General features: G+C 36.7%; 1 protein-coding gene across 6 annotated transcripts in view; it reads left to right on the top strand.

Annotated features, from left to right (window-relative positions):
* The window catches only part of INPP4B (inositol polyphosphate-4-phosphatase type II B), an 840917-nt gene that overhangs the window by 418547 nt on the left and 395979 nt on the right, over positions 1-26391 (top strand). For all 6 annotated transcript variants that reach the window (XM_023225976.3, XM_023225978.3, XM_023225977.3 and 3 more), the window contains 2 exons: positions 20475-20690; positions 22647-22691. In XM_023225976.3, the coding sequence (XP_023081744.1) occupies positions 20600-20690; positions 22647-22691 (136 nt within the window). In that variant the 5' untranslated portion in view covers positions 20475-20599. The remainder of the gene's footprint in view (positions 1-20474; positions 20691-22646; positions 22692-26391) is intronic.

The raw sequence follows: 26391 nt of genomic DNA on the forward strand, positions 1-26391 counted from the left end.
GAACCAGAGATGAGTATGTCACAAACACACAGGATACTGTAAATAAGATCATAAATACACTAGTTGTGTTTGATTTTCACTTTTCTATCTATAGGTTGTAGTATTTGGATATTAAATGCTATATTGATAGGTTATACTTTTTTTGGGGGGGAGTTATTTTTAAGAATTAAGAATAATATAATTAAAAACAGAAAATATAAGATAAATGTCTTCTAGTCCTTTCTTCTTTGTTTCTATCCCTCTGCCTTAATTTCTTTCTCAAGAAATAATAGAAGTTTGAAAAATTTTGTGTGTGAAAAGAAGGAGAAAGGGCTCTAGTATTGGAGACTCCAGTTCACATCTATGTTTCTTCAATTAGTAAGTGGATCCTGGAATAAATTGCTTTTTAATCTTTAGTTTTGTATCTGGAAAGCTGAAGTTACATGATAAATTTGTTATGAAGATTAATTTAATGCATATAGAATGATAGCATACAGCATGGCACATAAACATCCTCAGAAAATCATGGCTACTGTTGACTAAAATGAATTTCACAAACAACAGTAAAAATAGAACTCTGTGGAGATTATGGATGGATATTAGTAGCACCTCTTCTGATTCGGTATTTCCAAGGAAGAAAGGGAAGTGTGATGTTCTAGTCAATGGTATTTTATAGAATTTGTTCTCTCTCTGGTCTCTCTTTCCCTCTGCATGCTTCTATGTGTCACATTAGTTTGAACTGCAGTATGTCCTAAAACCCACATTGCTTATAGTGAATTGTTAAATTCTAGATGATCTCGCTTTGATGACATTAAGACACTAGTTATTATTGTGAGCTGTGCTCTAACTGTCCTTGCCAACCTCCAACACATTTCTAAGTTTGGCATACCATGAAGTGGCTCTGTTTAGTCCCAGAGGTACTTTGGTCTGTCCTTGCCAGGGGCTGAGGGGGGTGCCAAGAGTTGGGCAGCAGAGCTGAGGCTGGGAAGAGCAAAGATGAAAGGGAGTGAGAGCTGGAGACAGAATCTAGGCTGGGTCAGGTCTGCTCTATGAAGAGTCCATCACAAAGAGGTCAACTTCTTATAGGGGATGAGAGGGAAGGTGAGTGTCCAGCACCAGGAAGAGAGAACTGAGATTATGAGACCCTGGGCAGCCTGGAAGTACTGATGGTACGACATGAACCAATTGCTGGAGAGACTGAAGCCCAGGCTAGAATCCAGGACAGCTCCAGGCCACAGTCTGGAAAGTCTGGTTAAGTAAACATGGGTCTGTAGCCCACATTGACTTTTTATCTGGCAGAATTCCCTATTCATCCCTTTCGATTTATGAGCCCAGAATCTGAGTGGTCTTCTATGCCTTAATGTGGTGCTTATCAAGCTTAAGTGTGCATAAGAATCACCTTTGCCAAAATGTACTTCCTTTTTTTTTGAGACAGAGTCTTGCTCTGTCGCCAGTCTGGAGTGCAGTGGCACAATCTCGCCTCACTGCAACCCGCTTCCCAGGTTCAAGCGATTCTCCTGCTTCAGCCTCCCGAGTAATTGGGATTACAGTCACGTGCCACCACACCCAGCTAATTTTTGTATTTTTAATAGAAACGGGGTTTCACTATGTTGGCCAGGATGGTCTCAATCTCTTGACCTCATGATCCACCTGCCTCGACCTCCCAAAGTGCTGGGATTACAGGCGTGAGCCACTGAACCTGGCCTAAAATGTACATTCTAATGTGGTAAGTCTAGAGTATGGCTCAAGGTTCTGCACTTCTAATAAGCTTCTGTGTAATACAGATGCTGCTTGTCCAGGGACCATATTTTAAGTGTCAATACCCATACAGACTGTTACTGTTTGGTCTTGCTAGATCCATGGGTCTTCTCTGTTTGATGTCAGTGTTGCTTCCTCATGGTAAAGAGGAGAACATCATTAACTAGTTGCAATCCTAGTCTGCAGCCGAACTGGTTGCCTTCAAAATATTTTATCATACTGGAGCCCTGACAACTCTCATCTTTATTCTTATTGTGACAAAGCAGGTCCTCACTGAATTTAATAGTGCAAGCAAAACCATACTGACATCCTGGAGAATTCAATTGTCTCCTGATGCGATTGGTTTACCTGGGCAGAAACATTTCCCCATGCATGCATGCACATCCATTGCCCCGACGGGAGTTATCTTCTGCCTGGTCAGGGGTCTCCGTGAGAAGCCAGGCATGCCTTTAACCTTTAAATATATGCTTCATTATTTTATCAGGTAAAATACAGAATTTGCCAATTTATGCAATTTTCCACAAAGAGAACTTTCTCCTGAAACTTTATGTATTTATGTATTTCTGTATTGTTATTTTTGGATGATGTTAAATCAAGATACGTTCCTGTTACTGGGCACAGGGGCCTGGTTGCAAAATTCTGAATATAGTTGTCCTACAACGATGGTAGCCTTCAAAGAAGTTTTCCTTTTTCCCAATGAGAGGAAAAGAACAGAAAAGTCAGAGGCAAATCCCCATCTGGATTGTATTTCTGGTTTTACCTTTTCTTGACATTATTTAGCATTTGGCTGATCCTTACTTAACCAGACTTTCTAGGTGTGATCCTGTCCATTCACACTCTATCTTGCAAATTCCAGGTGTGCAGATGGTTTTTAAGCGATTTGACAGTGTGAAATATATCTAGATTACTAGGATGAATTCCTGCCTTCAGAAATGTTGCGACATTGTTGTGATGTGAACAAGTTTAATGCTTCACTATTGAAAGGCTATGTCATCAGCATAACTGAGACTTGCTCAGTGGTTTTTTTTTTTTTTTTTTTTTTTTGGAGATGGATGGCAAATAATTGATTCAGCAGTTTATATCTAAGCACTGTTTGGAAACCAAATCAAGAGCCATAGGTGTGTAGCATCATCAAGCATCCATTGCTCCCTGCCTGGACATCAGCCGTCACAGGCCACGAAACCTGTTTAACCAGAGGTCCATTCAGCACCCAAGAATATAGCTAATCATGTGATGCCTCACATCCCTGTCATCCTGAGATACCACCTACACCACAGGCACTTTCTCTCATTTATCTTTCCCTATTGTATTACCCTCTTTTGCTACGGACTTAGTTGGCCATGACTGTCTTCTCCTGATCATCTCACTTTTAAAATATAACATGATGTTCATGGAGTCTTCTGTTTCTATGAAAAACAGTCTCTTTCACCTTCCACTTCTTTGGGGAATGTTTTCTTTCTTTCTTTGTCTTAATAGAAACCTGGCTTTATTCTCATAAGGACTGCTTCCTTGCTGCCTCCTCTCATGTAGGCAGGCCACACATCAGAGAGCCCAGAAGCAGGGTTACCATTTTCCTAGTGCCACAAGATGCCCTTTAAGTTGTAATAATCTCATTTACAATTACAGATGCCTGGCTATATATATCTTCACTCCTATTTGTTATGCTTATTGTTCAAACTCCTGGTCCTCCAGACTTTTCTACTAGGCACACAGTCTTTCCCTAGTCCTCAGGCCCTGACTGTGATCCTTCAGGGTGATTTCAGTTTTCATGCAAGTTACTCATCTAACACCCTTGATGCATAGTTTCTTTGTCTTGCTGGCTCTAGAGACTAACACCACCACTCCATTTCAGCCACTTATTTCCTCTGTGCCTATACCCTGAACTTCTCACTTCTCATCCCTTAGACCTGAATACTTCTCTCATCTCCCAATATATTAAACATATTACATCTTTCTTTTTTAATGGCTTCCGAATCCAGCCTTGGTCACATTGTGAATAATACATTCTGTGCTTCACTTTTTTCTCACTGCACTAGCAGGCAAAATCCCAACACTATGGCCACTATACTGCCATTCTTCTCCAGGTTGCTGAGCACTGCTGGAGAAAGCCTCTCAGCTAGTCAGACTGAGGCCCCCACAAATCTGTGGTCTCCAAGTTCCACCACATCCATACAACTTCTTTGACACATGCTTGCTTGTTTCCTCACCCAGTGCTCACGGAAACCAGCTCAAAACTCTGCTTTTCTTCTCAAAGCTCGTACCGCACTGCTTCAGAATTTCCTCTCAACACATGACTCTGCCTCTTTTTAGTTCAATTCATAATGAGTATTTAAAACATAACAGATATAAAGAAAAACATTTTTTCTATTACCCATTTTAAGAAATACAACTTTCCTGATACAGTTGAAGAATACTTGTTCCCCTCCCTGATCACGTTAATCATGTACCTCCTTAATTTCTTTGTAATGTATCTCTTGTGTATGTACCCTTAAGCAATATATATAGGTTGATGCAATATATGATTTTTAGTGGGAGAAATATCAATTGCTTTTGCACCAAGCTGTAGAACCAAAGAGTATTGTTTTACAGGGTTTAACAATGTCTGTAAATACCATCCCCTCTCTCTCTGTCTGCCTTCCTGCCACTCACTACTTCTCTTTTCTCAGTATTTTGTGAAGTTTATCTATGTTGCTTCATAAAATGAAGAGCTCCTCATTTTCTCTACTACAAAGATTGAATAAATCACAATATAGTATCTACCTTCTTGTTGATGGACAATTAGCTTGTTTTCAATATTTTATTAGAACCTGATTTGCTATAAACATTCTCTAATTATCTTTTGATATGCATTTGTAAGAGTTTATCTACATTATATGCTTAGAGGTAAAATTACTTTTTAACTTTACTGGATATCACCAAATTATTTTTCATTGTGGTTGAAGTACCTGCAGTTTATAAAAGTTTATATTACTCTAGATCTTCATCAATATTTGAGGTTTTGAAACTAAAATATTTACTTATTGATGGTTATATTTTATATATAATTTGTTTTAGTTTACATTTCCCTGATACTAGTGAAGTTGATAATCATTTAATATGTTTCTGGGTAATTTGTGTTTAATATATTTAAATTACTTGTTTATATATTTTGATAGTTTTTTCCTATTGTTTTTACTTTTTTATTGATTTGCTCACATGATTAATATATTCTGGAAACTTAATCTTCATCAGCTATGTTTATGACACAGATTATTTTCTTTATCCTGCTTATTTTAGAGTTAATTTGCATTTTTTGTAGTTATGAAGTAAAAGATCATTGATTTGAGACCTTGTTTTCTGATATAAACATTTAATACAACAAATTTCCCTCCAATCATATTTTGATATGTAGTATAGTGATTTTATTTTGATACAAGTAAATGCCAATGTTTTTTGTGACTTTCTGCTTTATCAATTACTTGAAAATATATTGTTTAATTTTCAAATATTTTGAAATTGTTAGTAATTTCTAGGTGAATCTTCTTGTGGTCAGAAAATGCACTTGTTATGATTTCATTTATTTTAAATTTGTTAAGGTTTCTTTTACGAGTCAGGATAGAAGCTATCTTAGTGAATATTCCATAAGCACTTTGAAAAAATATGTATTCTATTGTTAGGCAAAGCATTTTATAAGTGTCAATTAGGTCAAGTTGTTGGTAGTGTTGTCTAAGTATTTTATATCCTCATTGGTTTTCTGTTTACTCTGACAATTAGAGGAACATTTTTGTCCTCAGGTATTGTGAATTTGTCTATTTTACTTCTATCAGTTTTTGCTTTGTCTATTTCCAAATTTTTAGGTACATTCACATTTAAGATCATTATGTCTTCTTGATGAATTAACCATTTTATAATTATATAACGTAATGTGCATGTTAGTGTTCCTTAATGTGAAATCTATTTCGTTTGACATTGATGTAGCCACACCAATTTTCTTATGACTAACATTTGCATCATATATATTGTTCTATCTCTTTGTTTCTAACCTGTCTATGTAATTATATTTAAATATAACACTTTTTTTTTTTTTTTTTGAGACGAAGTCTCACTCTGTCACCCAGGCTGGAGTGCAGTGGACGGATCTCAGCTCACTGCAAGCTCCGCCTCCCAGGTTCATGCCATTCTCTTGCCTCAGCCTCCCGAGTAGCTGGGACTACAGGTGCCCGCCACCATGCCCGGCTAATTTTTTGTATTTTTTTAGTAGAGATGGGGTTTCACTGTGTTAGCCAGGATGGTCTCGATCTCCTGACCTTGTGATCCTCCCACCTTGGACTCCCAAAGTGCTGAGATTACAGGCATGAGCCACCGTGCCCAGCCAATATGATACATATTTTAAATGCATAGTCAGCTTTGCTTTTCTTATCCAAGCTGGCAATCTCTATCTTTTAATTGGTGTGTGTGTGTGCGTGTGTATGTGTGTGTGTGTTATATGTGTGTTGGGGGAAGCTGTTTGCATTAAATATAATTATTGATATGGTTGGATTAAATATCATTTTGATAGTCACTTTCTATTTATTACATCTGTTACTCTTTTCCCCTGCTTTTAGATGAGGTGCATTTTTTTTTGTTACTGTTTCATCTCCACTATGTATTTATCAGGTATATTTATTTGAAGAAATTATTAGTGGTTACTACAGGGATTACCATATACAGTTTAATTAATCACAGTCTACCTTCAAATATTTTAGTTGTATAATTGTATACTGTACTTTTAGTATAAGAACTATACTCTATACTTTCAATTTCTTCCTTTCATCGTTTTTGCTATTGATGTTTCATGTCATCCTTTTATATACACTGTAATCACATAATGCTCTGCTACTATTTTTACACTAGACAAATGGTTGGAAAACTCTGGCCTGTAGGCCAAATCCAGAATACCAATTACTTTTGGAAATAAAGTTTATTGTAACACAATTATGTCTATTTATTTATATATTATCAATTATTGCTTTCACACTATGATAGCAGAATTGAATGGTTGTGACAGAGGCTATATGGCCCACAAAATCCAAAATATTTACGCCGTGGTCCCTAACAGAAATCTGCCAACCTCTGCCTCAGACAATTGTCTTTAGTAATCACTAAAAGCAAGAAAAGATGAAATTGACATTTACTTTCCTTTATATTACTTATGATACTGCTCATTTGCTTTACAGATTCAAGCATCTCTCTGTTGTTATACTCTCTATGTTATATCGTGAAAAGCCATCTTAACGTTTCTTGCAATGCAGGTCAGCTGATAATGAATTTGTCAGTTTTGTTTATCTGGATAAAAGCTTTCATTTTTCCTTAATTTTAAAAATTATTTTTACTTTGTACAGAATTCTGAGTTGACATGTTGTCTTTCAGAACATTAAAGATGTTAATTCATTAACTTTTGAAATAGTTTTTAATAAAAAGTCCACGGTATTTCTTACCTTGTTACTTTATATGTAATTTGCTTGTTTGCTGTAGCTGCCTTCAAAAGTTTCTCAACTAAAATTCCACTTTACATCTAACCATCATTTTGGCTTTGAAGCCGCACCTGATTTTATCTTTGAATTGCAGTAGTTGGAATATAATGTTTGTGGGAGTGTTTTGGTTTGGGGGTTTCGGTATGCTTGATTATTGGTGTATGTATACGTGTTTGTGTGTGCATGCTTGCTCTGTTGATGTTTTATACGTTTCTTGGATCTTGATGTTTTGTTCTTGTATTTGATATTTTTCAGTGTTTTTGGCAAATTCACAGTCATTATCTATTCAAATAATTACTTTTTTCTATTTTGTCTTCTAAGATTCAAATAACATATGTACTAGACTGCTTGAATTGCCACAGTCTACTGTGGATACTCTTTTATGCTTTTTTGCTTATCGTGCTTTTTCACTCTTTGTGTTTAAGTCTGGATAATATCTTTTTTTTCTTTTTTTAAATTATAATTTAAGTTCTGGGATACATGTGCAGAATGTGCAGGTTTGTTACATAAGTATACATGTGCCATGGTGGTTTGCTACACCCATCAACCCGTCATCCAGGTGTTAAGTCTCGCATGCATTAGGTATTTGCCTAATGTTCTCCCTCGCCTTGCCCTCCACCCGCTGACAGGCCCTGGTGTGTGATGTTCCACTCCCTGTGTCCATATGTTCTCATTGTTCAACTCCCACTTATGAGTAAGAACATATGGTGTTTGGTTTCTTGTTACTGTATGTGTTTGCTGAGAATGATGGTTTCCAGCTTCATCCATATTCCTGCAAAGGACATAAACTCATTCTTTTTTGTGGCCGCATAGTGTTCCATGGTGTATATGTGCCATATTTTCTTTATCCAGTCTATCATTGATGGACATTTGGGATGGATCCAAGTCTTTGCTATTGTGAATAGTACTGCAGTAAACATACATGTGCATGTGTCTTTATAGTAGAATAATTTATAATCCTTTGGGTATATACCCAGTAATGGGATTGTTGGATCAAATGGTATTTCTGGTTCTAGATCCTTGAGGAATCACCACACTGTCTTCCACAATGGTCGAACTAACTTACACTCCCACTAATGGTGTAAGTGTTCCTATTTTTCCTCATTCTCTCTAGCATCTGTTGTTTTCTGACTTTTTAATGATCAACATTTTAACTGGTGTGAAATGGTATCTCATTGTTGTTTTGATTTGAATTTCTCTAATGACCAGTGATGATAAGGTTTTTTTTCATATGTTTGTTGGCCACATAAACGTCTTCTTTTGAGAAATGTCTGTTCATATCCTATGCCCACACTATTTGATGGGGGTGTTTGTTGGCATCCTACAGAATGAGAGAAAATTTTTGCAATCTATCCATTTGACAAAGGTCTAATATCAAGAATCTACAAGGAACTTAAATGTATAAGTCTGGATAATTGCTATTAGCCTACCTTCAAGTTCACTGATTGTTTTCTTGCCTGTGTCAAACCTACTGGTGAGCCAGTCAAAGGCATTCTTTATCTCTGTTATTATATTTTATTTACATTTCTAGCATTTTGGTTTTGTCCTTTCTTATAGCTTCTATCTCTGCTAAAATTCCCTATCTGGTCATGCAACTTGTCCACTTTTTCCACTAGAGTTTTTAGCATATTCCCTTTCTGTTAGTTCTAATACCTGGGTAATATCTGAGTCTGGGTCTCTTGGTATATATTTACATATATATTTTTTTTTTTTTTTGCTTTTGCTTTTGACACTTTTTCATCCTTCTCCTCTTCTGCCCCACTTTTCCTTTTCTTTCTCTTCTTTCTCCCTCTCCTTTATCTTATTCTCTTCTTCCTCCTCTCTTTATTCTACTTTAATATTAAATTGTGCTTAGAGAGCAGTTTGGATGGCTGGAGACTGCTCTCCACTGTCCACTCTCTACTTTAAGCTTTCTTGGAAGTTTCTACCTATGAGAGGTTCATTATTTGTGCTCACATGCCCCCTCTGGTGGGAGGTAGCCTTCTGTCACTTGTTTCTTGGTGTCTCATCCTGGTGGTGGGGGCAGAGGCATTCTCTATCCTCATCTTTCATGCTTGGTTGTAGACAGGCCCTATGTTCTTGGGTCTTGGGGTGGGACTTTCTCAGTGATCCGGTCACTCTATATTAATAAAGGATCAGGGGATCTCTAATGGTCTCATCCCAGGAAGATTTACTGGTCCTCCCTTGCTAATTTCAATGAGTCTTCACCTACCGTCAACAGGGTCTGCCATTTTTGTTCTGTAGGAAAGAGGATCCAAGTGGGTCTTTGTATATTTCCTGCAATGACTGCTGCTCCCCTTCAGCAGGCATGTACCTCAAAGGGACACTTTCTCCAGGCACCTACTCTGCTTCCAGTCATTCTCATGAGCATTTGGGTGAGGTCCATAAAGAAGACCTTTTAGTGCAGAATGCTCTTGAGTAAAGATTCTCAGGAGTGTTACATTCTCATGCTAGCCCACAAATGACATTATGTATTTTGGCTGAATTCTTATTACCAGCTTTTTTGAGGTCTGACGTGGTTTGGTTGTGTCCCCACCCAAATCTTACCTTGAATTGTAATGGTCCCCATGTGTCAAGGGCAGAGGCAGGTGGAGATAATTGAATCATGGGATCAGTTTCCCCCATACTGTTCCCATGGTAGTGAATAAGTCTCATGAGATCTGATGGTTCTATAAATGGGAGTTCCCCTGCACAAGCTCTCTCTTGTCTGTTGCCGTGTAAGATGCGCCTTTGCTTCTCCTTTGCCTTCCATCATGATTGTGTGAAGCCTCTCCAGTCATATGGAACTGTGAGTCCATTAAACCTCTTTTCTATATAAATTACCCAGTCTCAGGTATGTCTTTATTAGCAGTGTGAGAACACACTAATTTAGGGCCTGACATCTCTTCCTGCCATGCTGTGCTCCACAGAGACATGTAAATTTCCTTAGGTATCCAACTAGTTGGTTGCCCTGAGACCTCATCTGTTTCACCAGTTAAGGAAAACTTATGATTTCGTGCATCATTTAAGTTTTTCTTGAAGTTAGGGTTGGAGTCATTCTTTATATCTTTGTACATCCTAAATGGAAACCGGAACCTTCTATGTTACAAACACATTTTCCTAGTCTGTGGTTTGTTTTCTCACTTTTTATGGTAACTTTTGCCCACAGAACATTTTAGTTTTAAAGTAGTCAGATTTATTCATCTTTTTTTTTTTTTTTGAGATGGAATCTTGCTCTGTTGCCCAGGCTGGAGTGCAGTGGCACAATCTTGGCTCACTGCCTCCTGGGTTCAAGCAATTCTCCTGCCTCAGCCACCCATATAGCTGGGATTACAGGCGCATGCCACCATGTCCAGCTAATTTTTTTATTTTTTAGTAGAGACAGCTTTTCACCATGTTAGCCAGGCTGGTCTTGAACTTCTGACCTCATGATCCACCCACCTCAGCCTCCCAAAGTGCTGGGATTACAGGTGTGAGCCACAGTGCCCAGCCCATGTTTCTCTTTATGGTCTATGCTTTTGAAGTTGGGTTGAAAAATCTTTTCCTACATTGAGTTCATAAATATTCTTTTTTATTTAAGAAAAAAAACAAAGCCATTGGTAACAGCACCATGAATTTCAGATCATGCTTCATTTTCTACTCACCTTCCTTTCTTTAATTATAGTGGATTGTACCAACTGGATTTTGCCTTGCTTGTATCTCCTTAATGTTCAATTATTTTTTTCTCTCTCTTTTCTGGCCATGTTACTTCAGCATTTAAATGTACTCATGTGTCCCAATTATTAAGAAAAAAAAAGTTATATCTTAACTCAGTGGCCTTATCTGCTTGAGAAATATCAGCTAGGTGGAGTGATAACACTGTTCCCTCTGTTGTTCCTACCTGCTGCTCCTCCCGTCACTGACCACGCCTTTTCCAACCAAATTCTTTTCTTGTCCCCTTAAATATTTTTGCACCTTAAGGTTGATTTCTCAGTCCTCTCTTCTTCTCACTATATGCATTTTTTTCGGTGACTTCATGAATTCTTTCGTTTTAACCATTAGCCAAATACACTTCACCAAAGATACTTCTCTAGCCTTAATATTTCTCCAGAAAATTTAGACCCATATGTTTCTATTTTAAGGCACCTCAGAAACAACACGAGTAAAACTAAATTATTTATCCTTGACTAAAATTCCTTTTCTTTTATTCTCTCCTGATAGGTTAGTGGTATGTAATATACTAGGTAGCATGATCTTTCTCTTTTGCATGAATTCAACTCTGATATGACATCTAACTCTATCACCAACATCAGGTAATTCTATTTAATAACTTAGAATCTAGATTCTGTTCTCTAATCATTTACTTCTATCTTGGCTTAACCCTCATTATTATTTTATTTTCCTTGAATATTAAAATAACCTCTGAATAGGTTGATTTTCTTATCAAGCTACTACCTTTCAGTGCAATCTTTACTTTGACACTCTAGTGGGTTTTCTAAAATTCACATATGATCATGTCACTCTCTTGCTTAAGTTTATCTAATGTGGTTTCTTTCTGCTCTCATAATTAAGCTTATTCTCTCTAGTCTGGCCTTCAAGCTTTTTCTCTGCTCTCTGCTTATCTTGCTAGGTTTTCTCTGGAAGCAATTCTCATTTCCTATAAGGAATAACCACTACCATACACACACAAATCTAATGGACAACATGAGGACTGTGGTTAATAATAGTATTTTATTCAGTGTTTTTGCTAAATGAATAGATTATAGCTGCTCTTGCCATAGGGGTCAAAATAGGTAAATGTATAAGATGATGACTATGTTAACTTGTTCCACCAAAGTAACTATTTTGTCATATATGTGTATCTTATAACGTCATGTGTGTATCTTAAATATATACAATAAAATGTATTTATTTTAAAAAGAAGGGTACTCAAAGTTTTCAAGTTGAGTTCTAAGAAGGTATTTTTAAAGCTCCATGAGAGAAAAAGTGAGGGCAAGGAGTGAATAATGGGCAGGGATTAATAGGACTTGTATTTCCCAACCCACCCCAAACAGAGCAGCTCTGCTTTTATCTATTTTACATATAAGCCATTATATTTCATATGAAAAATTTTCATTGACAGGATAAAAGATATTAGCAAAACCAACATCTTGTATTTAGCCAAACTGAACTACTTGCAGTTCTCTGACTTGTCATATTCTTATTTTCCCACATCTTTCATTCCTGCTGCTTCATTGGCCTGGAATTGCCAGTACTCTCACCTTCGCCTAGTTCACTTCCTGGAGCCTCTTCCATGCAGTCATCTTTGATTTATTTGAGCGCTTATTTGGTGCTCTTTCCTTCTGCCCTATACTCTGATAATATCCCTTTCATGGCAGTTATCACATTCCATTGTAACTATTCACTTGATTTCCTCCTAGTAAGACTGAATTCTTTTAAAGACCAATCCTAAGATAGGGAATCTTTTCCCCATTTCTTGTTTTTGTCAGGGTCATCAAAGATAAGATGTTTGTAGATGTGTGGTCTTATTTCTGAGGTCTCTATTCTATTCCATTGGTCTATACGTCAGTTTTGATACCAGTACCATGCTGTTTTTGTTACTATAGCCTTGTAGTATAGTTTGAAGTCAGGTAGTGCGATGCCTCCAACTATGTTCTTTTGCTTAGGATTATATTTGTTACACAGGCTCTTTTGGTTCCATATGAATTTTAAAGTAGTTTTTTTTTTTTTTTTTTCCCTAATTCTGTGAAGAGTGTCAATGGTAGTTTGATGGGAATAGAATTGAATCTATAAATTACGTTGTGCAGTATGGCCATTTTCACAATATTGATTCTTTCTAGCCATGAGCATGGAACTTTTTCCATTTGTTTGTGTCCCCTTGTATTTCCTTGAGCAGTGGTTTATGGTTCTCCTTGAAGAGATCCTTCTTTTTTCAGTTGTTTAAAATAGCTTCAGAAGGAATGATACCAGTTCCTCTTTGTATCTCTGGTAGAATTCAGCTGTGAGCCCGCCTAATCCTGGGTTTGTTTTGGTTACTAGGCTATTTATTACTGCATCAATTTCAGAACTTGTTATTGGTCTATTCAGGGATTTGACTTCTTCCTAGTTTAGTCTCAGGAGGGTGTATGTGTCCAGAAATTTATCCATTTCTTCCAGATTTTCTAGTTTATCTGGTAGAGGTGTTTATAGTATTCTCTGATGGTAGTTTGTATTTCTGTGGGATCAATGGTGATATCCCCTTTATCATTTTTTTTTTTTTACTGTGTTTGTTTGTTTCTTCTCTATTTGTCTAGCTAGCTGTCTATCTATTTTATTGATTTTTTTTTTCAAAAACACAGTTCCTGGATTCATTGATTTTTTGAAGGGTTTTTCATGTCTCTTTTTCCTTCAGTTCTTCTCAATTCTTAGTTATTTCTTATCTTCTGCTAGTTTTTAGATTTGTTTGTTCTTGCTTTTCTATTTCTTTTAATTGTAATGTTAGGGTGATGATTTGAGATCTTTCTAGCTTTCTGATGTGGGCATTTGGTGCTATAAATTTCCCTATTAACACTGCTTTAGCTGCATCCCAGAGATTCTGGTACATTGTCTCTTTGTTCTCATTTGTTTCAAAGAACTTCTTGATTTCTGCTTTATTTTGATTATTTACCCAGGAGTCACTAAGGAGCAGGTTGTTCAATTTTATTCAATTTCCATGTAGTTTGTGGTTTTTAGTGAGTTTCTTAATTTTGAGTTCCAATTTGATTGCACTGTAATCTGAGAGACTGTTATGATTTCAGTTCTTTTGCATTTGCTGAGGAGTGTTTTACTTCCAATTATGTGGTCGATTTTAGAGTAAGTGCCATGTGGCAATAAGAAGAATGTATATTCTGTTATTTTGGGATGGAGAGTAACTTAGATCCACTTGATTGAGAGCTGAGTTAAAGTCCTAAATATCCTTGTTAATTTTCTGTCTTATTGATCTGTCTAATATTGACAGTGGTGTGTTAAAGTCTTCCACTATTATTGTGTGGGAGCATAAGTCTCTTTGTAGGTCTCTAAGAATTTGTTTTATGAATCTGGGTCCTCCTGTACTGGGTGCATGTATATGTAGGATAGTTAACTCTTCTTGTTAAATTGATCTTCTTGTTGAATGAATTACCATTATGTAATGCCCTTCTTTGTCTTTTTTGATCTGTGGCAGTTTGAAGTCTGTTTTGTCAGAGACTAGGATTGCAACCCTTGCTTTTTTCCACTTTCCATTTTCTTGGTAAATTTTCCTCTATCCTTTTATTTTGAGCTTAAGTGTGTCTTTCAACATGAGATGGGTCTCCTGAATACAGCACACCAATGAGTCTTGACCTTTTATCCAATTTGCCAGTCTGTGTCTTTTAATAAGGACATTTAGCCTATTTACATTTAAGGTTGATATTGTTATGTATAAATCTGATAATGTCATTATGAAGCTGGCTGGTTATTTTCCACACTAGTTGATGTAGTTTCTTCATAGTGTCATTGGTCTTTATATTTTAGTATGTTGTTGCAGTGGCTGGTACTGGTTTTTCCTTATAATATTTAGTGCTTCCTTCAGGAGCTCTTGTAAGGCAGTCATGGTAGTGACAAATTCCCTCATCATTTGCTTGTCTGAAAAGGATTTTATTTGTCCTTTGCTTACAAAGCTTAGTTTGGCTTCATAAGCCACATGAATATGAAATTAGAATATGAAATTCTGGGTTGAAAATTCTTTGCTTTAAGAATGTTGAATATCGGCCCCCAGTCTCTTCTGGTTTGTAGGGTTTCTTCTGAGAGGTCCACTGTTAGTCTGGTGGGCTTCCTTTTGTAGGTAACCTGCCCTTTCTTTCTGGCTGCCTTTAATAATTTTTCCTTCATTTCTACCTTGGAGAATCTGGTGATTATGTGTCTTGGGGTTGATCTTCTAATGGAGTATCTTAGTAGGTTTCTTTGTATTTCTTAAATTTGAATGTTGGCCTGTCTTGCTAGGTTGGGGAAGTTCTTCTGGATAATATCCTGAAGTGTGTTTTCTAGCTTGGTTCCATTCTCCCTCTTTCAAGTACTCTAATCAGCTGTAGGTTCAGTCTTTTTACATAGTCTCATATTTCTTGAAAATTTTATTCCATATTTCTCGAAGGTTGTGTTGGTTCCTTTTCATTGATTTTCCTCTAGTCTTGTCTGCCTATCTTATTTCACCAAGATAGTCTCCAATCTCTGAAATTATTCTACTTGATTTATTTGGCTATTGATACTTGTGTATGCTTCACAAAGTTCTTGTGCTGTGTTTTTCAGCTCCATCAGGTGATTTATGTTCCTCTCTAAACTGTTTATTCTAGTTCGCAGCTCCTGTTAACATTTTATCACGGTTCTTAGCTTCTTTGTCTTGGGTTAGAACATTCTCCTTTACCTCAGTGAAATTTGTTGTTACCCACCTTCTGATGCCTACTTCTGTCAATTTATCCATCTCATCCTCCGTGCAGTTCTGTGCCCTTGTTGGAGATGTGTTGCTATCATTTGGAGGAGAAGAGGCACACTGACCTTTGGGGTTTTCATCTTTTTTTTTTTTTTTTTTTTTTTTATTGATTCTCTCTCATCTTCATGAGTTTGTCTGGTTTCAATCTTTGAGGCTACTGACCCCTGGATGAGGTTTTGGTGAGGACATTTTTGTTGATGCTGCTGTTGTTGCTCTGTTTGTTTTTCACCAATCAGCTCCCTCTTCTGTAGGGCTGCTGTGGTTTTCTGGAGGTTCACTTCAGGCCCTATTCATCTGGTTTGCTCCTGCACTTGGAGATGTCACTCGAGGAGGCTGGAGAACAGAAAAGATGGGTACCTGCTCCTTCCTCTGGGATCTCTGACCTCAAGAGGCACTGATCTGATGCCAGTAGGAATGCTCCTATATAGGGTGTCTGATGACCCCTGTGGGGGTCTCACCCAGTTGGGTGGCATGGGAAGCAGGACCCATTTGACAAAGCACTTCCGCTGTCCCGTGGTGGAGGGGATGTGCTGCTCTGGAGGGAAACCTGCTCTTTCGGGCTGCCTGGATTCCTCAGAGCTAGCAGAAGGAAAGACTAAGTCTGCTAGTTCACAGTGACTATGGCCACCCCTTTCTCTAGGGGCTCAGGCTCAGGGAGATCAGAGTTCTGTCCCTGAGCCCCTGGCTGGAGTTGTAGGGAGGCCTCGCCCAGTGAGGAGGGATGGGTCAGTGTCTGGTTTAAAGAAGCAATCTGGCCATAGTCTGCCATAGCTGGTGTCTGGGCTGTGGGGAATGCCTCTTGGGACCCTGTCATCCAGCCTCCCTGGCTTCAGCAGGGGAAAAGTGTGGCCTGGAGCTTTTGTGATGGCTGCCGCCCTTCCCCACTGGGAATTTAGTGTGTTAGGTAGCTAGCAGCTGCAATGTTGGCTGCTGCTCCTCCCCCAAGGAACTCATAAGGCTTAGACAGCAAGCAACAGCAGCAGTGGTGATGCCGCCCCTCCCCCCACAAGCTTGGCAGACTTAAGCAGATTCCAGTCAAGTGGCTCTTGAGAATCTGCGTGGCTCTGTGGTTGGGACCCTAGGCCCTGGTGGCATGGGTTCATGAGTGGGATCTTCCTGATCTATGGGTTGCACAGTTCCTTGGAAAAAGCAAGGTTCCCCAGGCTGGGTAGCACACTTACTTCCTGCCTCCCTTGTCTGGGTGTGGGGGCTCCCCTGCCTTGTGTGGCTCTCAGGTGGGCAGCCACACCACACTGCCCTTCCTTTTTCTCTCTGGATCATGCCAGCCGCCTATCAGTCCCGATGACAGAACTGGACACTTTGGTGGCTGGTACAGGATTTTATGCTCTTTTGCTTCTTTTAGATGAAAGCCTCTGATCACCACTGCTTCTAGTTGGCCATCTTGCCGCCCCCCTCCCCGCCCCCCAATAAATTCCTGTACTTTTTTTATCTTAAAGGGAGAACTATGTAGGGATTTTTAAAACATTTCATTAAAAGTGATTTTAACTAGAAAAAAATTAAATTTGTGGTAGGAATGGCAAGTTTCATTCTTATTGAAAGGACTTTTTTTTCTTCATATTTTGGTCGTAATAAGCACTCACTAAATGAGAGCACAAAACTAAACAAAACAAAAGTAAACGAATAGAAGTTTTTAACTTTCTATTCACTACTATTGAAAACACTGTGTTTAAGTATCTTTATGCTAACTCCCCTTTTCCCTGCTTCTTTTTCTAAGATAGTGTCACTTGTGTGAGAAAAAGGGTCTCACATGACCATGTGGCATGGGACAAATGGAACTGGTTGGACTCATGCTGTTACTGAGTGGATACTTGCTATCCTCCATTGAGACACAGCAATCCTGGCCCAGTCACTGCTCTCCCTTCTGGCTAGAGTAACCTGTAGCCTAAGCTTGTCCAACCTGCGGCCCCAGGATTGCTTTGAATGTGGCCCAACACAAATTTGTAAACTTTCTTAAAACATTATGAGTTTTTTGGTGATTTTTTCCCCTAGTTTATCAGCTGTCTGGTAGTGCATTTTATGTGTGGTCTAAGACAATTCTTTTTCTTCCAATGTGGCCCAGCAAAGCCAAAAGATTGGACACCCTTGCTACATAGATTGTCCTCTCTCATGCTTTCTGATTAACTGGCCTCATCTTGTCTCTAGATGGCAAAGAAAACCTACTGAGTTTTGGCCATATCCTCTATTTGCTTCTTGGCCTAGAAAGTCAACACTATAACCTCTGCTGCAGGGTCACCATATCCCTTTTATAAGAAACATGTGCTAGGTCTCAGCTCAGCTTCCTTTTTATCCACACGTTGAGAGCCAGTAGTCTTTTCTCAGGTTCATCCATGAGTGAGAGGAGCAGAGGGAAACGCTGGATTTAAACTGAGGCCATGTCCCTCTGTCCATCTAATTTTTGGACTCTCTTCCACTCCCAATAGAAAGTTCAAAGTTTTCACAGGGACAACCTGAAAGATGGCTCCTCCTATATTTGCAATAGAGACAGGACATCCACTTGCCATCCACCAGTGAGTTCTCCTCCCTTCAGGGATTTAAAGTCCTAGACAGGAGCACCACTCCCTGAACCCTGACTTGGTCTCCCTTACCTTTCTTTGTCTACCTCTGATTCCAACTTCATGGATTTCAAGAGTGTCTTCAGCTCATTATGTAAAAATTTTGGAATTTGACCATCCAGGTACATCACTGTAGTTCACTAAAGGAGAGGTAGAGGGTTTAGCACACCTTGTTTCTTCAAACTTGTTTTGCCATTTTCTACACTGGACTAAAAAATAACATGTCTTGGTCTCTATAGATGACTGTGAGGTAAATAAGTTGCATTATTTAATATTTGCAAAGTGATTGCCCTCATTACAACTTTTTACGTGTAATCACTAAGAAATCTGACACCTCTTACTGCTCCTTTCATCTTCTGTACTTTTTATTTTAATCTCTTTATTTTTCTTATTTCTTTTAATCTCTATTTCTGTTGTATGTTATAACCATAGGTAAATGCTCTATTTAACAGTGAAAAATGCAGTTACTTTCATGAGCTTTGTGAGTAATTCCTTCTGAAGTGTGTGCTTGGATAACAAGTACCAAATCTTAAGTTTGTCCTCAGTGAAAATAAACGAATATCAAGAGGTTATCTCATAATTCTTGTTTTGTGTATTTAACTTCATTCTCTCTAAAATTGAATTTATTTTCAGTTAGCGAATTAGTTTTGCATGGGTAGTATGCTTAAAATGGGACCACATTAATGAACCTTTGTAGATATCTTACATCAGTCTTCTCCTTCCATCCTCAAATTATACAAGTGCACATATACCGATACACAGAGTTAGACATTTATTTCATTAATTATTCACCGATAGTGTGCTGAAGTGTTATTTTGCTAGGATTCATCATACTGCCTCCTTTTCGCCTTTGAAGATGACTGATCAAGATTGTGGATTGAGTCTTTGGTCAAGAAATATAGTGAAGTTAACAAATTATATAGTCCTCACGTCCAAGTCACACATGCCTTGCAGTCTGCTACAGATATTATCTCACTGTTAGCATTTGTCATAGGTCTTTGGGAGAACGTGGTGCTATGAAGTGTGTGTGTTCTTATCAGAAAAGACTTCTAAATTTAATGGTAAAAAAAAATTAGGAGGCGTGATCGTTGTTCAAGCTTTATTATTAGTTCAAAACATAATTTTTAAATTGATGGATTTGGTCTAATTGATGGTGCAATAGCCTTCTATCCCCAGAAATATTCTTGATTGCATCCTTATAAGCCAATATGTATTTATCCATAATTTTATTCTACTATTTTCTAAAAATTCAGGAAGTTTTTTGAATTTAATTACTGCCAGATTTTTTCAAACTAGAGCTGAATTATAAATGAAACCACTTTACCAAGAACCACAGAGTGAGGATGTTGGTTTGTGAAGTTTGAGACCTTATTAATATTCCAAACCAAACTTGACTACTGCTACCTCATTACATGGCATTGGACAGATATTTAAATATTTTTAAACATTTTAATTCAGCTGGTAACTTGATTTAAAACAAATTGTTGCTCATATATATCATGCTAAATATCAAAATGAATTTGTAAGTATTTGAGGCTGTCTGTATGACAGGGCATTAAATTCTTGGAGTGTCTTTCTCCATGCTAATTTTCATCAATTTTTCTATTGCTTTCATTTCCCCTTGAGCTTTAGCTTTTTAGAAGAATGATTCATTCTCTTCAGCATATACCATGATCATTAAACAATTACACCTTTATCAAGCAGAGCAGCAAAAGACTCCATGGATAATAATGAGGTTGGAAACTCTCCTGTATAACCTGTTGGCTCATCTTGGAAGAAGAATGTTATGCCAAATTATTTTTTATGTGGTCAGTAATAATGTTCTAACAAGGGTGGATGGAGAGATGAGCATAAAGGGCAATTCTAATGGAAAGAACGATAGTAATATTCATCTTGCCAAAACATGGTAATGTCTTGACAAGATGCTACATGCTCTTGCTGCTAAATTAGGTTTTATACTAAGTTAGCAGCCTCTACAGCTATCTGCTATCTTTCAGAATGAACTAGAAGAGAAATAATATACCTGTCATGTTTTAGAAATCTTTCATATGACTATGTAATAATTGCCTTGAGAATACCTATTCAACCTAGACTTTATGATGCGTTAATTGTGTGGAATGGTCCTGAAAGTATGAGTGGAGTAGGCAGGAAGAAAGTTTACTTGAATGTAGTTGCAGTCTCTACCTATCTTTAATTTTTAGCTTTGTACTGAACTCCAATATGACTGAAATTTTAACTTTTGATGTTTCCTAGGTACAGAATTCAGAGTGGGATATCAGATCTTTAGTGTGAAGATACATCTACATTAAACCAGAAATCACTGGAAGTGACATTGGGACAAGAAAATTTGGAAAATTTTAAAACTGTGAAGGTTGATCATGGAAATTAAAGAGGAAGGGGCATCAGAAGAAGGGCAGCACTTTCTTCCTACAGCCCAGGCCAGTGATCCCGGGGACTGTCAGTTCACAAGTAAGTATGTGTGTATCCCTCCCTGTTTTTGCATCTAAAGATGCAAATTGGATCGACGAAACATACACATATATATATGTATTCATAGATTCATAGGAACTTCGGTTATAACAAATGGCATGAAATTACCTAAATATTTTTTCCTTTGCACTATTTACCTTGGTGGTGTGAGTGTATGATATGCCTCTCATCTTTTGTCTTGGGTAAGATAGATGATAATCCATGAAACGGTTAAATATCAAGTAACAAGATCAAAGCTCTTGAATATATATTAAGAGCCAAATACTTTGTAAGTATACCTTCTAGACACTAATACTTTCTAAGAATAACTTCTATTGGTATTTATATAATCTTATATGGGAATATTTTTTATACTGTAGAAATTCTCTCTTTAAACCCAAAAGGAAGTTAAGTTGAAAGCATTAAGAAAAAAATGGTTACACTGGAAATTTAGACTGTCACTGCCATACCAAAGAGCACTAAGCCACAAATACAGAGCCAGTGGAGATTTGGTCAAGTTTGCATGTGAACATTAAAATTCATTTTTTATTACTCAAGTAATTAAAATCATTGGAAGAATTGTATGTTTGCTTTTATACTTAAAATTCTAGGGTTTGGGTTTAATAGTTTAGCATGAATTATGCCTTTTTCTTTTCTTTTCAGAAGATTCCTATAGTCCAATTATTTAACACTGGCCAATATATGCCTAACCTTCTCTTTTAATTTACATTATAAAGCTAATCTTTAGAAAATTATATTGGTTGGAGGCATTTTTGAGAAATTTGGTTGTCAATGTTTAAAGCAGAGTTAATTGTTAATAACCTTTTAAAAAAACCCAGACATTTCAAGTTCACAAAAGCCTACCTAATGATTGTCACTTTAACCTCTCTTGAAAAATCTAAAAATTGTTAAGCAAAGCAATTGCTAAATATCAGCAGAAGGAAAAAATATACAGTTACTGTGCAAAAATAAATAAGTAAATAAATAAATAACTGTGAATAAAAAGCAGTTAATTTTTGTACAAAAGGGTAATTCTTAAAATGTATTAGTGAGCAAATGCCAGTAAATTTAAATAGTATCTGATGAATGCACCAGCAAAAATAAGCAAGGAAAGGATTTGTATAATATCCTTTCATTTATTGCTAAATAGTTTACTTTTCCATACATGTTAGTTTTACTTACGTGGCCACCCTTGAGTTGTAACAAATGGCATCCCATTCATACATCCAGTCATCCACTCTTGTTTAGGAAGCTTCTACACTGTGTGTGGTCTTCAGGCATCTACCCATATCACTTCCCACAATCTGATCACTCTACCTTCTAGCCATTAGATGGTTCCATTTCCATACTTTTGTCCCCAGACTCACTTTCCCTCCTAGTTCATCTTAAATTATTTAGCCATCTTGTTATATTTTTTAAACATTGCTAACCGAAAGAATGGAAACATTTTATAAAATGTTGGTTTGAGCTATTAATAAATTAGTAGAATAACCAGCACTATAATGTCCATCATAACCTAGCTGAAGATATCATTTTTGTTATTGATTTACTATTTACAGCAGGTCAGAGTGGCTTGGAAAAAATCCATTTAAGAGAGTATTTTGCTAAGGGGGTTCTTTATGAAGGATCCACTTCTGTCTACATTGCATCCAAAAGAAACACAGTTGTAAAATATGTTTTCTGTTTGCCATGGCTTACAAAAACAACATTTCTTGGTTTCTTTATAACCATAGAGATAAAATGACCAATCAAATCTTAAGTCACATCTAGTTCTGCAACAAATATTATGCCCTGCCCTGAGAACTGATTATTTATAGGCCTGATAAACCAAGTTTATTCATTCTGCCAAATAATGTATTTATTCATTCTGGTCACAATGAAGCATAGTAATATATATTGACATGTTCTTGATAATTCGATTTTTTTTAAAGCTGAATTTGCATCTATTATTTATAGGTATCCAGAAGACTCCAAATGAACCACAGTTGGAATTCATCCTTGGTAAGAAATTCCATCTTATTTGTATCAATAAATATAAGAATTTGTGTAGTATTTTGCAAAGTATAGGTACATTGCTTACATCAATACATATTTTACAAATTTTTATGAACATTGTTCTGTTTTTAAAATTGTTCTATAAGGTAGGTGTTATTTTCTCCAAATTTATAGGAGTTAACTTGCTGCCCAAGGATACAGGGTTCAGTGTAGTTTTGCCTCTCAACCAGGTCTACCGATCACACATTCCATGCCCAGCACTCATTCTAACATAGTGACTGCATTTTGTTGCTAACCAACATTCCTGCAACTCTGTCTAATTTTCTATAGCTGGGCTGGAGATTGGCCACCTATAGTTTGTCTTTGTGTTCTTTATGGCATTTCCAGGATTCTTGCCTATTTCTGTCTTATTCAAGAACATTTCCTGACTCTTCCATATTGATTTTTGTGAACATGCCAGTGACATGTGAGAATTTAACTTTCAATCAAGCTTTGACTTGTTTAAGCAACTCTAAATATCTGTCACATGTAAAAATTTGTAACTTTGTTCAAGGATGAATTAAAAGTGTGCATTCTGAGACCAGTCCACTACGTAACTAATGAGTGGAAACTACTTTATATTTGAATTAAGTATGACTGCAAAAATACCATTAGGAAATTAGCTACCAAGTACTTAAGGTAAAAATGTGGTTCATATGTACAATATAGACTGGTCTTTTTTTCCCTTTCATGGTTCTGAATTATTTTGGAAAGACAGTAGTATTTTTACATTTTATTTTAAACTAAGTTTTATAGACTAATACATGCACATATTCAATTTCATATACAGAGACCACATATAGTATTATAGTATAAACATTTTTACATGTTAACATATATTTTCTAAAGTTTGGGGAGCAAATTGAAATACTAAAACCCAGTATACATACTCTATACTGGGTTTTAGTGGTTGGAATTTCTAAGTATTTTAGGAACATGCATTTTTATTATGTTTTATATTTATATTTTTTGCTAAAATATTTTATTTTAAAATATAACTTATTGAGACCATAGTTGATATGTAATTCATTTTTTGAACATTCTTTGTTACAAATATAGCTAAAAATGTGCTATAAATATTAAAGACTTAAATTTTTCCAGCTATTGAGAAACAGGCAGAAATGTGAAAAACTCAAGAAAATTTTATAGTATCAAAAATGAAGCTATTCTTTTTTTCTCTCTCTCTTTCTCTAGAGAGCTTTCAGATTGTATCAGATATAAAAAAACATGTTTTTGGAAATGGAGCTGAAGAGCAAAAGAAAGGCTACGCACTCTTCACTCTTACTACTTGAGCTTACATCTATCCATCTTTCATTTTTAAGAGAAGAAACTCACTTTTTACATTTTTGACAGTACTTCTGAAAAGTGAAGTTTCGTTAGAGTGGTTTGATGTATTTCCAAGCACAAATAAAGCTTTCTTGTTTGCCTGCTAGAGAAAGAGGGAATCTGAAGAAGCAGAAGCAATTAGGGTGGCAATTGTCAGGCAAATGTGGTGGCCAGCCTTCAAGAAATGGCATACCTGAGCCAAATACCTGTCTTCTAGTGCAATTAAGAGAATCTATCTTGTTCAAAGACTAACTATGCTGTTTGTTTAGAAAGCCAAGTAAATTTCAGTAACAACACTATCATCACTTGTATTTCCGTTTTTGAATCACAGAATTAAGAGATTAGCAGCTGCAAGAATTTATTCATAATAATGTTCTTCCAGTATAAAAAACTTCAATTTCCTTTTCTTATATTTATTTTTAAAATATGCTAAGAAACAACACCAAATAATTCTATCTTATCAAATGGCAAGAAATGCTTGATGAATGTTTTTTCTTTTTTCTTTTCTTTTCTTTTCTTTTTTTTTTTTTTTTTTTGGAGATGGAGTCTCGCTCTGTCGCCCAGGCTGGAGTGCGGTGGCTGGATCTCAACTCACTGCAAGCTCCGCCTCCCGGGTTCACGCCATTCTCCTGCCTCAGCCTCCTGAGTAGCTGGGACTACAGGCACCCGCCACCTCGCCCGGCTAGTTTTTCGTGTTTTTTAGTAGAGACGGGGTTTCACCGTGTTAGCCAGGATGGTCTCGATCTCCTGACCTCGTGATCCGCCCGTTTCGGCCTCCCAAAGTGCTGGGATTACAGGCTTGAGCCACCGCGCCCGGCCTCATCTAATTTTTTTTAATGAAATCTTTGGTATTTGATTCTCTACTCTTAACCAAAATATTCAAATTATTTAGGCATTTCAATGGCCTTGCTTTTTAAATTAGGAAAGCAGCCACACCGACCAATTTGTTAGATACCATCTTGCTTTGTATAAGTTATTTTCCATCAAGAATTTGTGTCCGCTTTGTTTGTGTGCTCCTATATAATAATTATATCTTGTTGAAGTTCCTCTGCTTATTGAGTTCCTCTGCTGAAGTTCCTTACTTATCCAAATAAGTAAGGTAGTAGGTACTTAGTTAACTGAGCAAGCTAATTGGCTAAAAGCATCTTGAGCACAAGATAAGCACCTACTGAAAAACTGAGTATGTCTTGTCCATTGTTAACTGTATTTCTAAAGGTTGACTGCGTTTAAATTAAATAATTCACCCCTACAACTGCAACTCTGTTTCCTCATATTTTGTTTCTTCGAGTGTATCAATACTTTTTTTTTTCCACAAAGAAAGAAATAGTTAAAAACCTAAGAGAACACTGAGTTTGTTTATGGTTCAATGAAATTGTTTTGATTTCAATAAAGTTGGCATTTAAGAAGAAGGATCATTTCTTAAAAACTAAGGACATTTCTTTATGGAAACAATTGTGGAAAATGTATGAAGAAGACTGATCTTGACAATTATTTAAAATACATTTCTATGAACTACTTTAAGGTTTTTCTCCTGATAATTATTCACCTCCACTTATTATGTCTAGAGTCAATAGAATGCTTATGAGAATGTCTTCATATTTTATACATACATCACATATACTATAAATCCAGAACAATAGATACTAATACCTATTAAATACATAGGAAAGAATGGCATGCATATGTTTGCATATGTGTTCCATGTGTTCTTTCCTTGACACTTGAAGTAATGTTATTGAAATTAATTTACTCCTTGATGGCTAATACTCAATGCAAGCCAAATGACCAGATACGGGATACAATAAAAGATACATTTTGTACATGTCAACAAGCTTTGGGGTTGATTATGATAGGAATGGGGGCTTGGAAGCTAGAGTAAAAGCCTTAATAAGCACAGGTCATTTGCTCATCTAAATTATATTGGGAGAGGCATAGAAAACCTATATATAAATCATTTCAGATAGCGTTAAGTTCTATGTAGACAGAAAGATAGGCCACTGGATAGAAAATATCTGGGGGAGAGGTACTTGACTTGAACGAAAGAGAGATTACTTTAGATATAGAATTCAAAGAAGACCTCTATGTGCTTATGCAGGATATGGATACTAATTTGGATATTGTCCATATTGATCCTAAGAATTGGGTGACCTTCCAAGTAGGAGGGAACGAGCTATACTAGACATTTAAATAACACATAATAGGGCTCTTAAAATGGGAATATTGGGATCAAAGGGTAGTAAATTAGGTTAGTGATTTGACCAGGAATGAAACCAAGTTACACGTTGTTCTGGTTTTGAGGTAAAAAAAAAAAAAAAAAAAAAAAAAAAAAAAAAAAAAAAAA

The sequence above is a fragment of the Piliocolobus tephrosceles genome, chromosome 3 (genome assembly GCF_002776525.5).
Source record: "Piliocolobus tephrosceles isolate RC106 chromosome 3, ASM277652v3, whole genome shotgun sequence".
Lineage (NCBI taxonomy): Eukaryota > Metazoa > Chordata > Mammalia > Primates > Cercopithecidae > Piliocolobus > Piliocolobus tephrosceles.